Genomic DNA, 17,057 nt, shown 5'->3' with positions numbered 1-17,057 from the left:
GGACAGAGCAGCACAGCCAATCACCTGTAGGGGGCGGGGCCTGAAGTGTCTCCTGTGCATTTAAAGGGCCAGCGCTCCAAACCCCCTTTGTGGTGTCATTAGTCAGAAATTGAGTTCCACTGGTCTACCCATAGCTGCCCGCATCAAATTCAAATCTTTAATCCTAGCCTACAGAATCCTCAGTGGGTCTGCTCCTACCTACTTAGGTGCACTGATAAAAGCTTATGTCGCCCCACGACCACTCCGCTCATTTGGGGAACGTAGTCTGGTGGTCCCCAGACCTTGCACAAGACAATCCAGGCCCTTTTCATGGGTCGTTCCACGTTGGTGGAACGCTCTACCAAGTGCTACAAGAACAGAGTCATCCCTGCCTATCTTCAAGAAGCTCCTGCAGACCCAGCTCTTCCGAGAGCACCTCCTGTCCTAGCACTTTCAAACATTCCATTTTAAATATTCTAATAAGGTTTTTCCAGGATAACCACAGATTCTTCCAGGATTATCTCTGGACCTGCTGCGGTGGTCCTGCCTCTCTCCTGCCCTCATCATCACCACTCACTTATCCTCAACTGCCTCCATGTGTCTCCCCCTACTCCCCCCTTCTCCCCCAGTCTCTATCTCTATCTCTCTCTCTTTTCTCTTTCTTTCCTCTCTCTCTTTAACCCAAACTGGTCCTGTCAGTCGTCCCTCCTCCTCAGTCTGGGTCTGCTCCAGGTTTCTGCTGTTAAAGGGAAGTTTTTCCTTCCACTGTCTCCATCACTAGTGTTTGCTCCTGGAGGATTCTGTTGGGTTTCTGTAAATTGGCTTCAGTCTGGTTTGGACCAACTCTATATATAAAATGTCATGAGAGAACTTTTTTTGTGATCTGGCGCTATATAAATAAAATTTGATTGATTGAGTGATTTCATTGGTTTTCCCCTGTAAGTCGCTTTGGAAAAAAGCGTCTGCCAAATGCGTAAACTTAAACATAAACATAAACAGTGTTGCAGATGGACCTGTGGAGTTGAATGAATGAAGAATTCAGAGCCAAGCAGAGCATTTACAGTTTATAGAGACCACAGGGACATGAGGGAAAAGGAAGAATTCCATTTTAACCCTTAGGGGTAAAAGTGTGAAAATGAGGTGGGGTTAGATTTCTAACCATGTCTTCTTAATTTTCTGTCCTTTTTTAAACCGTTAAAAAATGGCTGAATCTGCAGATTCTAATCCACAGACTGCATTAGCATTACAGGAAAGAGTGAGAATGACCCCCACCTGAACCGGATCCGGAAACCGGGAGGACTGAGGGTGGGGTGGTGGGTGGGGGTGAGACAACCAGAGAAAACACTTATGTAAAGATATACTTTTATATCAAATATTTGACTATAGTTTTAATGTATTACAATTCTGATTTGATATACCTAAAATTTGGACCCAGTATTCACTTGAAAGTCTTTGAAAAGGTTCATGAAGCATCTGTGTGTTGTTTATGCAATAAATTACATACATTTTTCAAGTTGGATTTTATATTTTTTGTGTGTTTTTTGGCCTTCTGTGTTTTTATAGTAGGTTAAAGTGAAAAAATAACAGGTAGATGATATAGATGAAGTTGTGTTGAAAAAGAAAAGATCCCAAACATGGGTATAGTAAACATTTCTTTTTATAGTATATAAAGGCAAAATCAAAAGTACTCAAAAACAGCCAAAACGGGCTCCGACCCCTAAGGGTTAAAAAGCAAAATATTATTCCTTTATATGTAAAAACAAAAATCATTTTTAAAGTCAATATAAAAATAGTTTGAGGTCTTTAAGAGGACATCATTGATATAGATTTTTGCTTGAATAGAAGGATTCATTTGTGTCATTCCAAAAGAACATGCCCAATCAGAAGTCTTTTTTTTTCCCCAGTGACAACCAACTGAAAACCAAAAAGTCAGACAGAAGTGTGAGCCTAAGTATACCACCAAACTTACAAACAAGGAAAAAACATGAAAAATGGAAGGGCTCCCAATGAGTGTGTTCAGGCCATATACCTTCCCATCCACTGGATCAACACAGTTCAGAAAGGATTAAACATGACTTCAGAGACCGAGGGAATCACGTCTATACGCTAAGAGCTGGCTTATGCTGCAGAGGAGATCCCATCTCCGCAGTGCAGTGAAAGCAGAAAGACCAAACCCTGCAGTCTGTTTCCGCACCGATGGACAAACAACCAGGTGTTTTAGTGTGTGTCCGCTCACACAGCGCTCATGCATTATCTCTGTTTATCTTCCATCAGCATGGGACTGGGAGCTTTCATCCACATCAGTGTTTGGAGTATCTGCTCTATTTCTCTGCTTTTGTCTTAGAAAGATTACAAGTGTACCATAAATAATGTCCTCAGTCTCTATTGTTGCTCTAAACAGAAATACCTTCAAATAGAGTGACGGATCCAGAAAAGCAGGAGAATGGGGGGGCGTCCAGGGTCGGAGCACCGGTGGGGGTTCAAGGGGGTTAAGCCAGACAAAATTAACAGTTTGAGAATTGTCATTTCGTCTTCTTATCTTAATGATACAGGGTTACTTTCTTTTGTTCAGACAAAGTAGTAGTAGAGCAGTGGTTCTCAGTCTTATTCTGTGGGACCCCCTTTTGGAGGACAAAAAATCTCCAGGCCCCCCTCAACCCCAGCAACATTACAACAGTGGCTCAATTATAACTTTTATTGAAAGAAACATCATTATTGTAACAATACTTTTTGCTTTTCCGTGAATAATTTGTTGTTCAAATTAAAAATAACTTAGATTTTAGCTTGAACAATACAAATAAACTCAAAAAGACTGCACCATGAGACAGGATTTGTCCAAATAAAAATAGGAAATGCACAATTATCTAACAACTATGAAAATAAAGTAACTTTTTTTAGAACAACAAACAAATTTTGGTAACAAAGATGAAAATTTTAACAATATCAGTGGCTGCAATGAGCCCGTTTCCATTGAACACCTCAGAACATTAAAGTGCAGACTGTACAAACTGTTCAAAAACACAAACCGTGCTCATTTTTCTTTTCCAGCCCAGTCCTTGTCCATTCTCCAAACCTAAACTCTTCGTTCGGTCCAGTCACAGATCACCATGGCAGTAGATTTGCTTTTTTGTACGCCCCTAAAATGAGTCCAGGGTGCTCCAACACTAAAACATTAGTTCCACCCGATACATGTTTTAACCTGAAAAAAAAACAAAAAACACGCAGGAGAGATCCCATGCCCCCCCGGCAAGCCTTCACGCCCCCCTAAGGGCCCCGCCCCACAGTTTGAGAAACACTGCAGTAGAGTGATGTTCTCATGCCGGACATGTTTCAGCTGTACTTCAGCCTTCTTCAGAGGCGTCTCCCAACACGCTGCTGATGTGTTATCAGCTGTTTTTACCCCGAGGTCTGAGAACACTCGACTACTGCTTCGTCTCCAAGTCCAAGTTAAAGACTCACCTGTTGAGACTGGCTTTTAACCCTTAGTGATGAGACACTGTTAGGTTTGAATCTGTGCTCTTTTTTATCAGTGTGTTGTGTCCTATTTTATGCATATTTATGGTACTTGACTAACCCGTGTCTGTCTTAGAATTTAATCATGCTTTTACATGAAAAGCACTTTGTGCTTCTTGATGTTGTTGTAAAGTCCTATAGAAATAAACTTTGATTTGATTTGTCTGAACAAAAGAAAATAACCCCTGCACTAAAACAAAATTGATGTTATAAATGCTTCAAATCACATAAAACTGTATTTTTTATTATCATACACAGATAAAATAAATCCAGTGTAACCTCATGAATGTGACCAGTTCATGAACCGGAGCTCAGAGTTGGATTTCATAAGGTTGGACGCAGTTATGACATTGAATTCAATTATATTCCAGATAATTTAGAAGTGGAACCAACAAGATCCAGTCCAGGTCTAGGCCTGTGTTTGACAACTGTGTGTCATTCACTCAATCAGTAGTAGCTTTTTCATTGAACATCTGCGCAAAACTTTACCGATATTTACTAAACGTCAAAGAAACAGAAGTGCATAATGTCGTTTTTTCCATTAAATCACAAATGCGATGATTTGTTTATTATCGCGAGATGACACGAGAAGTCATTCCATAAACATGGAGACAAACGTAAATATGGTGTTGATTTACAGATATATTCATTGTTATTCTATATTACCCCTCTATCTTGTACTAAATTAAAAAATGATTGGGTTTCCTGGTGTGTCCACACATACTGCACCATGTTTCTTTTAAAACTCTTTTTTTATTTGCTTATTGTAACGTCTGTCAACATCAGTTTTTTAATTCATGCGACTCTAGTTGTGGAAAAAGGTCTTTCCGTTGCTGTTTTGCAGGATATATCATTTGCGCTACCCCTGAAAAACCACTTCTTTACAGCGCAAAAACTTTTAATCAAAAAACGAATTTTGGCGAAATTGTTGTTTTTCCATCAGGTGGATATTTATGCCCATGTTATATTCACGCAATGTGAGGGTCAATGGAAAAACGACTAGTGTCTGTGTTCACACATATTTCATATTCAGTCCATGCACTTCCATAGTTCCATCTGTAGAATCATACATTCATACCGTCTGTGGCTGCCGTTTGTTTTTCATACAGACCCAAATGCTGCTGGTGTAGACAGTTGTCTCTTCATGATTAAACTTTGGTCTCGTTACTAAGTTAATCTTCCTATTTATTTATAATGGGTGAAAAATACATGTGAGGGGCGGGGTTTGTTGTGCCTGGCACCAGCTGTTTAGATTTAACTTCCTTTATCATATAGAATCTCATCATAAATGGCACATGCGCAGTAGACCCCCACCAATAAAAAAGATAGGAGGGGCTTGGGCAGCGTAAATGTGCATTTCACCGTACATGTGGACGGTGCCGCTAGGTAAATCTGCTATTGAACTAGAGGTAAATTGTTAGCATCGACCTGTGGAATATTCACAGCTCCTTGTAAAAGTGTCTCAGTCATGCTGTTGTGAGTTTTCTGCCTTCCAGTTTTTGCTGCTATAACTGCTGTCTAACCTATAACAGACCAAAGCAGGTTCCCTCAGGGCTGTCAAATGCCATCCTGTATTTGCAGCAAATCATACGTGAAGTAGCAGAAGGAAAGACAACTTGATGGGGAGTGAATGAGCAAAGAGTTGCACCGATATGATGTAATGATCTCAAAGTATGATTCTCAAAGTTTGATTGACATCAGATGGAAGTACGTGATGATTTCAGGGCTTTAACTGCATGGATCTGAAGGCCTCTCTGACTCTGCTTCCAGACCCCAGAATCTGCACGTTGACCCCCAACGGTCACCTGGAGCTGGGGGCTCTACCGGGGACCAGAGGATCCTACTCCTCAGACCGGAGGAGCTTCACGTTCGAGTCCAGAAAAAGCAGCGTGATGAGTCTGGGGAAGAGCAGCCTGGAGAGACGCTCCTTCTCACTGGTACTGACTCCAGCAGGATACAGACGCAGACGCCATCCCCTCCTCACATACTGTTTGTGCTTTCACACATGGGTGTTTCTCTGAAACTGGGTTCATTTTAGCATCTGTCACTTTTCCATCTGTGTAGACCCAATAGTCAAAGGTAAATGTAGACAGATGTCCCCCCAGGATGGACCTAATGATGACCGCAGAGAAATGCACAAAATTAAACTCTTGCTCTGGGCCATCCCATAATTAACTAGAAGCACTTGGAGAGCGCAGACCTCCGCCAAGGCTGATCAGTGCCCCCCCCCCCCCCCCGTGGGCCCCCCCACGCCAAGGAGGTTATGTTTTTGCCAGGGTTTGTTTGTCTGTCCGTTAGTGTGCAACATAACTCAAAAAGTTATGGACAGATTTTGATGAAATTTTCAGGGTTTGTTGGAAATGGCCCCCCCCGTGGGCCCCCCCACCCCCGATCACTGCCAAAATTTAATCATTTCTTCCTTATCCCATTTCCAACAAACCCTGAAAATTTCATCCAAATCGGTCCATAACTTTTTGAGTTATGTTGCACACTAACGGACAGACAAACAAACAAACAAACCCTGGCAAAAACAGAACCTCCTTGGCGGAGGTAATAATGAATTTTAATCAAATATTGGGTCCAAAAACAGGACCCAAATATGGACATTAAATCTGCCTAGGTGTCAGTGCATTAGATGTGAAAACATGTGTGTAAATGATCTTATATGGACTATAAATACAGACACTGTATTTTGCTTTTCTATTGACCCTCAAATTGTGCAAATGTAACTCGCACATAAAAATGTACCTAATGGGAAACGACAATTTCACCATCAATCGCAGTCTCATTCCAGGTTTGGTGTGGAACCCATCGTGTCCACTGGTGTTACATACAGACCCTGAACATTTAGACACAAATCATGAGTGATTTTCCAACAGCGGTCATTTTTGTGAAACACTCTGTCTTGAATAATTAGTTCAATTCCCAAAATGCACCTGTGAGAGAATAAAGAGATACTCAAAAATAGTAGCATGTAATTTTCATGTCCTGTTTACAGTTACATGCAGATTTTTGCCTAAAAATGATATAAAAATATGTTTTATCTGCAGAATAGTTTCTCTTTCATGTCAGTAAATATTTATTTTTAGAATAGAGCTAAAGTGCTTCTAACTTGCTTCCTAACATTCGTCTACATCTGGGTTGAATTTTTAGCCCCTCTGTCCAGTTTCATAGAAGCACCCAAATACAAACACAAAGCAAAGTCTGGTACCAGAGGATAAAAACACACATGATTCAGATGATCGAATCCAAAGGAGTAATCTGTTCCACCGTTTCAGAGAAACAACTGTAAATGCAGAATAATAAGGTGTCAGGGGAAGTCTGGCCTTATATGTAATCAATAAGATTAATCCTGTTTTTGATTGGATGCCAGCGACAGGAGGAGAGAATGAGTGTGATGTAAAATTGATGATAGAGATTTAATGAAGAACCTAATTAAATCTTCTGGACCAGATGGAGATAAGCAAGAGATGATGGAGTGAAATGAGTAAATCATGAATTACACTAGTCTAATAGTGACGAGATTAAGGTGTGGACCAAAAGTTCTGTGTTTTTTTGCAGACAGAATGGTTTTCGATTGTTGTAGTATTTCCTGGCTGACAGAAACAAGACTTAACGAGATGAAAGATGTGAGGATTAAAGAGTGAGTGTTAGTCAAAGAGAAAATCAAGGCTTTTTGAAACAGATGTGATGTTAATAGCTAGCGGGCCAATACGCAGATTCTCAGGGGCTTTATTCCTTAATACAGCTGTCGGGGTTAATTACAAGTACCTTTTGTTAGAGTTCTGATAAAGGGATTTTTGTGACGTCCAATTAGTGACAGAAGGAGAGGAGGAGGAAATACATGGAGTAAAGTAGAGCGGTGTGTCATCAGCGTAGTAGTGATGTGAGATTCCACGAGAGCAGGACTTCCCAAAGTGAGGTACATGTACCGACGGGGTACCTGAAATGAAAAAACAAAACATGAAATAAGTCATCATATACTGAATACAAAAGAAATAATGAGAATTAATGTTGAACTAGAAAAGCACTCGGAGAGCACAGACCTCCGCCAAGCGCAAAAATTCCCCACATAATTGGTGATACAAATCCTACATTTATTTTTTAAAATAAAATCCGCCTTCTGGATCAGATCCGGATCAGCCTTTGAAATGTGATAGAGGAGCCCATTGTCAATTCCTGAGTGAAATTTCATGAGTTTTGGTCAATAATTAAGCGAGATATTGGGAAACGAAAATTTTGGCCCCATTTACCACAATGTTAATGAAAATTTCAAAGTGATCCAGAATCCAGGATTTCTTCCGGATCACCCCCAAAAGTTAATCATTTCTTCCTCATCCCATTTCCAACAAACCCTGAAAATTTCATCCAAATCTGTCCATAACTTTTTGAGTTATGTTGCACACTAACGGACAGACAGACAAACCCTGGCAAAAACAGAACCTCCTTGGCGGAGGTAATTACTGACCAATTTATTTATTTTCCTTGTCAATAAAAGAGGCCATGTTTCAGATTATATTTTGCACAAAATTTACTTTATTTTTTTTTTAAATATATATATTTCAGTTAAATATGTGTTGTTTGTTTCCACAGTTTTGAAAATATGCACCTTTGGCAACCCATCGTTCACATAAGAATCTTTGTGACCGAAGCATTAGCACTCTTTCCTTAAAAATGACATCTGGTCTCAGAAAATGAAAAAAAAAAAACAGCCGTGTTTTGGTCCGTTTTTCCATTTCTGTCAGGTAGTAACTTTCTTTTTTTCTTTTTTTTTTGTTGTTAGAAAGAGAAAACGAAAATCAGTCCATTTTTTAAAATTTGGTTTATCTGTTTTGACACTGGAAAAGAAAAAAAAAACACCTTGAAATAAAATTTTAATTCTTCTGTTTTAAAGCAAAAATCAATGAACCACTAATTTTTGTTTTGTTTCTGAAAAGAAAATTCAAATCCCAACAGAACCACTGAGCCAAAACCATCCACAGAATGAGTCCCTCCCAGTTCTAAGAACTGTTCATGAAAAGGTTACCATGAACAATATCAAAACCATATAGAACTAGTATTCCCATTCCTGTGGGAATAATGTACAACTCATTATATGGACATCCTGGGGGGGGGGCTAATGGGTCACATCCTCAGGATTTACAAAAAGCTTTTCTTCCATCTTTAAAACCCAAGATATAAAAGTTTATATAAAAGAACAATTTCCGTCAGTTAAAATGTCAAGTTTATCTGAGTGTTCAAAAGATAAATAAGGACATAAACATATTTAATGTCCAAACACTTGTGTCCATTTTCTAAGTGATAGAAATTCTACATCTCATCAATAATGAAACACCACATTATGTCAAATTCCATTTCATCAACTATTGAGTGTTAGCTGAAGGTATTGTAATATAAAAGTTTATATATGTTTTTTAGGATTATTTTTCTCAAAATAGGAGGCAGACCAGTGTTAGTAGAAGGTGAAAAATATAATCATGTCGCCTGTACAAACTATATTTTACCACATATTTGCATAAGTTTTCCTCTAACAAAAGAAAGAGAGAATAAAAGAGACACTCAGTGATTAAAGGAAGGGCTAATAAGGAACGCTGGGGCTCATTTGTTCCTGCACAAAGAAATAAGAGTTACATAAGAAAGTCCTTTGTGGGATTTCCAAAGCATTCGCTGACGACTAAGTCTTATACCCACCTGAGTATGTTGATGAATTACATTTGATGTGAAATTGGATGTGGATGCCAGGCTAATTGGTGTTTGCATAAGGGGCCGAATCTGTAAAGGGAAGCACCCGTAGAGGGGTTCGTCAAGGGCCTCGCAAACCACAAACCGACAAACGACAGCTCTGGACCGGTGATTCTGAGCCCAGATAATGGAGGGAAAAGAAGAACTTGTATGCACGGACAGAAACTTTTTAAAGACATCATGAAACTAAATGAAATAGGAATGAAACTTTATGAACGTCAAGTGTTATGGAATGGGGCCACGGAGCACGACAAGAGACCACCAGTAAAATTAATGCTATATATCGTTAAAACTCCTAGCATACACTAGAACAAATCTAAATCTGACCGAGTGTATGTGTCTCATTTCTAGTTCAAATATCTGATCACACTGAAAATCCGACAGAATCACCTACAGAGGAACTTTTCAGTCGGATAGAACTGATTTAGAGACAGTAGGTCTGGAAAATCTGATTTACACTAATCTGACCCAGATCAGTTTCACTTGTTCCAATGGAATAATCAACAAATCAATGAAAATACAGATTTTTAAAAAAAAATTAACTATACGGACATAAATATTGGGACACATCATGTCTGCAGCTGTAAGATGTTCTGTTTATGCTCATTTGACATAGAAACATTAATATTAATAGTCAATATGATGTTTATCCCATAATATAAAACTCGATCATAACATTAGTCATTATTGTTTGGTATCCCAGAGCCCTGTTAGAAAAGAAACGCCTGAATTCAACGTGTCCACATACTTTTGTCCATTTGTGTATGAGTTAGGTACTTATACTATGAGGCTAACGATGTGCAAAAGTACCAGAAAAAGTGATGACATCAGAGCATAGACGGTGAAAGTGTCCGTCTGCTGCGCCTCTCAGTATTGCAGCTCAGTTCCACTTCATAATCCAGCTCAGAGTCCGTCAGACAGAAACCATCCCACTGAGCGCGTGCAGGTTGTGCTTCTGGGTCACCTCCTGCTGGGTCGGACGGCTGGGAAGTGGTTTCAGGTTCTGCAGTAGCGCTCAGTCCCAGCCTCCTAAATTAAAAGTCTGATTTATGTGGCAATGTTATAATGCAAACATATGAAAACACGATCACATTAGAGCACCAGTAATGTCCACCGCCAGCAGCAGCCGCCGTAACCCTTGTGTTTTTGGTTTTTTCTTCTCTGTCTGACCGTGTACCCACAGAAGTGTCTGATGAAAATGCATGTGCTGGTCAGCAGGAGCTGCCTTCAGAATGGGACTGTGTACTGCATATTATCAGAGCTTTGGCTGAATGGGATTATTTGTACAGATGTGGAGATGAAATCTGTCCAGCAACACAAACTATAGGATTTAGTTATTAGGGACAGTGCATGTTAAACAACATCTGCAACAATAAATGCACCTTTATGAACCCATAACCACCCAAACAGTCACTGGTGACCCAAACCATCTACTGATCCAAGCTGGTTAATACCTGTTGATCCACTAATCCTATCAACACATGTGAAGAACTGGTATAAAATACAATTTTAGCTCAATTATTCATAGAATATGTACAAAAACTTGTAAAATGAGTATAACATGAGCAACGTACTTGAAAAATAAGGGAAAAATTATCCAAAAAACCTTGAAATATGGCATAAAAGTGAACAAATGCTTCCAAAGTGAGAAGAAAATGAGAAAAATACGTGAAAAAAGAGCAGAGTTCATTGTTTTGTAAAATCCAGAACCCTGTATTTTGTCAAACCATCTACTGATGTAAACTGTTCCACACCTGCTGATCCACTAAGCCTATCAGTACATGTCAAGAACTGCTGTCAAATACAGTTCTTCAGCTTTTCATGGTCATCAGATATGACCATATTTGGACGTTCAGAGGCTCCGTAGTTACCGTGGAAACACCGTCGTCTTCTACAGCATTGATTCTCCAGTCAAACCCATGCAGTTGGATCAGTGCCAGTGGACGGACACACTGGGGTTATGTTCAGTTCAGGACAGACTGGACTGAAGAAGACACTTTTTCTGCACTTTTCTGTTCCTGATAGAAGAACCCTCAACTTTAATCTGAGCTTTAATGAACATCTACAGGATCAGTGAATTAAAAATGGGAAAATATATGATTTAGACTCAAAAAAGCCAAATACAGAGGGGTCCAAACAGTCATGTCCAGTCAGAGCCAACTTTTTTGATCACCGTTCCAACATTTACGTCAGTATAAAGTATCTCCTTATGGTCCAACTGAAGCAAAAATGAATTTGAAAGTACAAATGTGGGTCATTTAGCAACACTCCTCTGTCAGGTTGTCTGAAATGTCCCGTCAGACAGATTTTGAAGACTGTGTTTTGACCCAGAGGATGACATGAGAATAAATGGTGATGAGTCACTAAATAAAAGTCAAATAGAGAAAAAAATTAATAATTTGGGAACTGAGACAAAAGTAGCACTGGGTCTGTATGCATGTTCTAACCCTGCTGTCAGGGTTCTTCTGCTGCAGGTGTGAGTGGAATCACCAACATGACCCATAAAACCTGTGAAGGGCAACGTCTCCGCTTTCAGAAACAGCTGCAATTTTCCCCGTTGCACAGACTGCAGGAGTTCCACCATCCGAACTGTGTCTGCACAGGGTGTGTCAGCCTGACGCAGGGTCTGAAAGGGTCAACGCAGAAACGTGTCAATGTTTTTATTTGTGTGCTCATGTGTTTAGGAGGTACAGTGCATGTTAGTGAACGTGGACAACAGCTGCAGCAGTGCATGTTTTTATTTGTGTGCTCATGTGTTTAGGAGGTACAGTGCATGTTAGTGAACGTGGACAACAGCTGCAGCAGTGCATGTTTTTATTTGTGTGCTCATGTGTTTAGGAGGTACAGTGCATGTTAGTGAACGTGGACAACAGCTGCAGCAGTGCATGTTTTTATTTGTGTGCTCATGTGTTTAGGAGGTACAGTGCATGTTAGTGAACGTGGACAACAGCTGCAGCTGTCAATGTTTTTATTTGTGTGCTCATGTGTTTAGGAGGTACAGTGCATGTTAGTGAATGTGGACAACAGCTGCAGCAGTGAATGTTTTTATTTGTGTGCTCATGTGTTTAGGAGGTACAGTGCATGTTAGTGAACGTGGACAACAGCTGCAGCAGTGAATGTTTTTATTTGTGTGCTCATGTGTTTAGGAGGTACAGTGCATGTTAGTGAACGTGGACAACAGCTGCAGCTGTCAATGTTTTTATTTGTGTGCTCATGTGTTTAGGAGGTACAGTGCATGTTAGTGAACGTGGACAACAGCTGCAGCTGTCAGTGTTTTTATTTGTGTGCTCATGTGTTTAGGAGGTACAGTGCATGTTAGTGAACGTGGACAACAGCTGCAGCAGTGCATGTTTTTATTTGTGTGCTCATGTGTTTAGGAGGTACAGTGCATGTTAGTGAACGTGGACAACAGCTGCAGCAGTGCATGTTTTTATTTGTGTGCTCATGTGTTTAGGAGGTACAGTGCATGTTAGTGAACGTGGACAACAGCTGCAGCTGTCAATGTGGCAGACTGGTGCAACAGGTCATTTCCATCTGGAACACGGCTCCATTTACAGGTTCTAAGTGCTTTGTTAAGATGGTCAAACAGTATTTCCTAAAGTTTGTCTAGTCAGCATCAGAAAACACAACTGCAGACCACTTCAGCTTCAGGGTTTAAAGGGTCCAGAAACTGTCATGTACCTCATGAAAACAGGTGGAAATGTTCTGCAGTTCCAATGGTTCTCATTAGCAGAAGACATGAGGCTAAAACCTGGGTGAATATTTGAGTGTTTAGGCCCAAACCCACAGAAACGGCAGGAAGACGCAGTCAGCTGATGAAAGCAACGCATTCAGAGGAGAAGAACCCAAACACTTCTGCAGAGTCCAGCTCAGCATCCAGTTACCACGGCAACAGCTGCAAACTGACTACCAGCCCCCAGCCGCTGTGTTCATCCAGAGAAACACAGACGGAGAACGCAGAACACGGAGAACACCGTCAGAGAACAAGGGTGAGGAAGCGAAAGAAAAAGAGAGGGGGATGAAAAGAAGAGAAAGACGATAAGGAACCGTTCAGCAGGGTTCTACCTCCAATAAGGAACCGTTCAGCAGGGTTCTACCTCCAATAAGGAACCGTTAAAGCAGGGTTCTACCTCCAATAAGGAACCACTCAGCAGGGTTCTACCTCCAATAAGGAACCGTTCAGCAGGGTTCTACCTCCAATAAGGAACCGTTAAAGCAGGGTTCTACCTCCAATAAGGAACCATTCAGCAGGGTTCTACCTCCAATAAGGAACCGTTCAGCAGGGTTCTACCTCCAATAAGGAACCGTTAAAGCAGGGTTCTGCTTCCAATAAGGAACCGTTAAAGCAGGGTTCTACCTCCAATAAGGAACCGTTCAGCAGGGTTCTACCTCCAATAAGGAACCGTTCAGCAGGGTTCTACCTCCAATAAGGAACCGTTAAAGCGGGGTTCTACCTCCGATAAGGAACCGTTCAGCAGGGTTCTACCTCCGATAAGGAACCGTTAAAGCGGGGTTCTACCTCCGATAAGGAACCGTTCAGCAGGGTTCTACCTCCAATAAGGAACCGTTAAAGCGGGGTTCTACCTCCAATAAGGAACCGTTCAGCAGGGTTCTACCTCCAATAAGGAACCGTTAAAGCGGGGTTCTACCTCCAATAAGGAACCGTTCAGCAGGGTTCTACCTCCAATAAGGAACCGTTAAAGCGGGGTTCTACCTCCAATAAAGAACCGTTCAGCAGGTTTCTACCTCCAATAAGGAACCGTTCAGCAGTGTTCTACCTCCTGTAAGGAACCGTTCAGCAGTGTTTTAACTCTAATAAAGAACCGTTAAAGCAGTGTTCTACCTCCAATAAGGAACTTTTCAGCAGTGTTCTACCTCCGATAAGGAACCATAAAATCAGTGTTCTACCTCCAATAAGGAACCGTTCAGCAGTGTTCTACCTCCATAAAGGAACCGTTCAGCAGGGTTCTACCTCCAATAAGGAATCGTTAAAGCAGGGTTCTACCTCCAATATGGAACCGTTAAAGCAGGGTTCTACCTCCAATAAGGAACTGTTCAGCAGGGTTCTACCTCCAGTAAGGAACCGTTCAGCAGGGTTCTACCTCCAGTAAGGAACTGTTCAGCAGGGTTCTACCTCCAATAAGGAACCGTTAAAGCAGGGTTCTACCTCCAATAAGGAACCGTTCAGCAGTGTTCTACCTCCAGTAAGGAACTGTTCAGCAGTGTTTTAACTCTAATAAAGAACCGTTAAAGCAGTGTTCTACCTCCAATAAGGAACTGTTCAGCAGGGTTCTACCTCCAATAAGGAACTGTTCAGCAGGGTTCTACCTCCAATAAGGAACCGTTAAAGCAGGGTTCTACCTCCAAAAGGGAACCGTTCAGCAGGGTTCTACCTCCAATAAGGAACCGTTCAGCAGGGTTCTACCTCCAATAAGGAACCGTTAAAGCAGGTTTCTACCTCCAATAAGGAACCGTTCAGCAGGGTTCTACCTCCAATAAGGAACTGTTCAGCAGGGTTCTACCTCCAGTAAGGAACCGTTCAGCAGGGTTCTACCTCCAGTAAGGAACTGTTCAGCAGGGTTCTACCTCCAATAAGGAACCGTTCAGCAGTGTTTTAACTCTAATAAAGAACTGTTAAAGCGGTGTTCTACCTCCAGTAAGGAACCGTTCAGCAGTGTTTTAACTCTAATAAAGAACCGTTAAAGCAGTGTTCTACCTCCAATAAGGAACTGTTCAGCAGGGTTCTACCTCCAATAAGGAACCGTTAAAGCAGGTTTCTACCTCCAATAAGGAACCGTTCAGCAGGGTTCTACCTCCAATAAGGAACCGTTCAGCAGGGTTCTACCTCCAGTAAGGAACCGTTCAGCAGGGTTCTACCTCCAGTAAGGAACTGTTCAGCAGGGTTCTACCTCCAATAAGGAACCGTTCAGCAGTGTTCTACCTCCAATAAGGAACCATTAAAGCGGTGTTCTACCTCCAGTAAGGAACCGTTCAGCAGTGTTTTAACTCTAATAAAGAACTGTTAAAGCAGTGTTCTACCTCCAATAAGGAACTGTTCAGCAGGGTTCTACCTCCAATAAGGAACCGTTAAAGCAGGGTTCTACCTCCAATAAGGAACTGTTAAAGCAGGGTTCTACCTCCAATAAGGAACCGTTAAAGCAGGGTTCTACCTCCAATAAGGAACCGTTCAGCAGTGTTCTACCTTTGAGGTTGCAGCATTCTAACAGTGGGTGTGGCTGATCCACTTCACTGTTCCCCTCCTCCTCAGTGTGTTCTAAGTTCTTTGAAGTCAGACGGTGTGAGTTCTGTCAGTTGGAGCCGAAAAGAACCCATTTAAATAACACACATTCCCAACAGTGGCTTTTGAAGGATCCCATTGTTCAGCTGTGGCGTGTTTCTAGATCCATCCTAGTGTTGTGTTCCTGTTTCTGTGCCGCTGTGTTCCACACTGTTCTTCTGGACCCAGTGTTGTGTTCCTGTTTCTGTGCCGCTGTGTTCCACACTGTTCTTCTGGACCCAGTGTTGTGTTCCTGTTTCTGTGCCGCTGTGTTCCACACTGTTCTTCTGGACCCAGTGTTGTGTTCCTGTTTCTGTGCCGCTGTGTTCCACACTGTTCTTCTGGACCCAGTGTTGTGTTCCTGTTTCTGTGCCGCTGTGTTCCACACTGTTCTTCTGGACCCAGTGTTGTGTTCCTGTTTGTGTGCCGCTGTGTTCCACACTGTTCTTCTGGACCCAGTGTTGTGTTCCTGTTTCTGTGCCGCTGTGTTCCACACTGTTCTTCTGGACCCAGTGTTGTGTTCCTGTTTGTGTGCCGCTGTGTTCCACACTGTTCTTCTGGACCCAGTGTTGTGTTCCTGTTTCTGTGCCGCTGTGTTCCACACTGTTCTTCTGGACCCAGTGTTGTGTTCCTGTTTCTGTGCCGCTGTGTTCCACACTGTTCTTCTGGACCCAGTGTTGTGTTCCTGTTTCTGTGTCGCTGTGTTCCACACTGTTCTTCTGGACCCAGTGTTGTGTTCCTGTTTCTGTGCCGCTGTGTTCCACACTGTTCTTCTGGACCCAGTGTTGTGTTCCTGTTTGTGTGCCGCTGTGTTCCACACTGTTCTTCTGGACCCAGTGTTGTGTTCCTGTTTGTGTGCCGCTGTGTTCCACACTGTTCTTCTGGACCCAGTTGTTCACTCTCAGTTCTTCTCACAGAACCTGGTGGAACCTGTGTGTTCTCAGGTCACGTGTCCATGTGTGTCACACTTACATTCAGACTTTGATGGAACTCTGATAAACTGTGTTTGATGAAGCATAAAGAATAAGGAGCGCATTAACCCAGAGAACCATGCACCGCAGAACCCTGAATGTGACCCAGTGTATGTGTCGTGTCTGTTCCACATGTGTGATCCCACTGAACATCAGACTGAACCACCTACAGATGAACTGGACACTGACACAGAAGAACTGATTCACAGACGACAGATCTGCACAATCTGATTTACACCGATCTGAACAACAGACTTTTCACTGCTTCCACTGGCAGAGGGTTTTTTTTTTGCTCAATTCAAGATTTTTTTTGCTCAATTCAATTTTTTTTGCTTAGTTCTTTTTTTTTGCTTAATTCATGATTTTTTTTGCTCAATTCAAGATTTTTTTTATTTATTTTTTTTTGCTTAATTCAGTTTTTCGCTTAATTCAAGCTTTTTTTGCGTAATTCAAGATTTTTTTTTCTTAATTCAATTTTTTGGCTTAATTCAGTTTTTTTGCTAAGTTCAAGATTTTTTTTCCTTAATTCAATTTTTTTTGCTTAGTTCTTTTTTTTTGCTTAATTCATGATTTTT

At 41.4% G+C, this 17,057-nt stretch overlaps 1 protein-coding gene across 1 annotated transcript in view; it reads left to right on the top strand.

The window, feature by feature from the left end:
• LOC115428136 (voltage-dependent T-type calcium channel subunit alpha-1I-like) overlaps positions 1-17,057 on the top strand; it is a 432,180-nt gene that overhangs the window by 191,936 nt on the left and 223,187 nt on the right. Inside the window, 1 exon segment of the mRNA XM_030146986.1 lies at positions 5,263-5,429. Coding sequence (XP_030002846.1) covers positions 5,263-5,429 — 167 coding nt within the window.

Source organism: Sphaeramia orbicularis, chromosome 1, assembly GCF_902148855.1.
Source record: "Sphaeramia orbicularis chromosome 1, fSphaOr1.1, whole genome shotgun sequence".
NCBI lineage: Eukaryota > Metazoa > Chordata > Actinopteri > Kurtiformes > Apogonidae > Sphaeramia > Sphaeramia orbicularis.
Note: the sequence above shows the minus strand (reverse complement) of the source record. Positions and strands in the feature narration are given on the sequence as shown.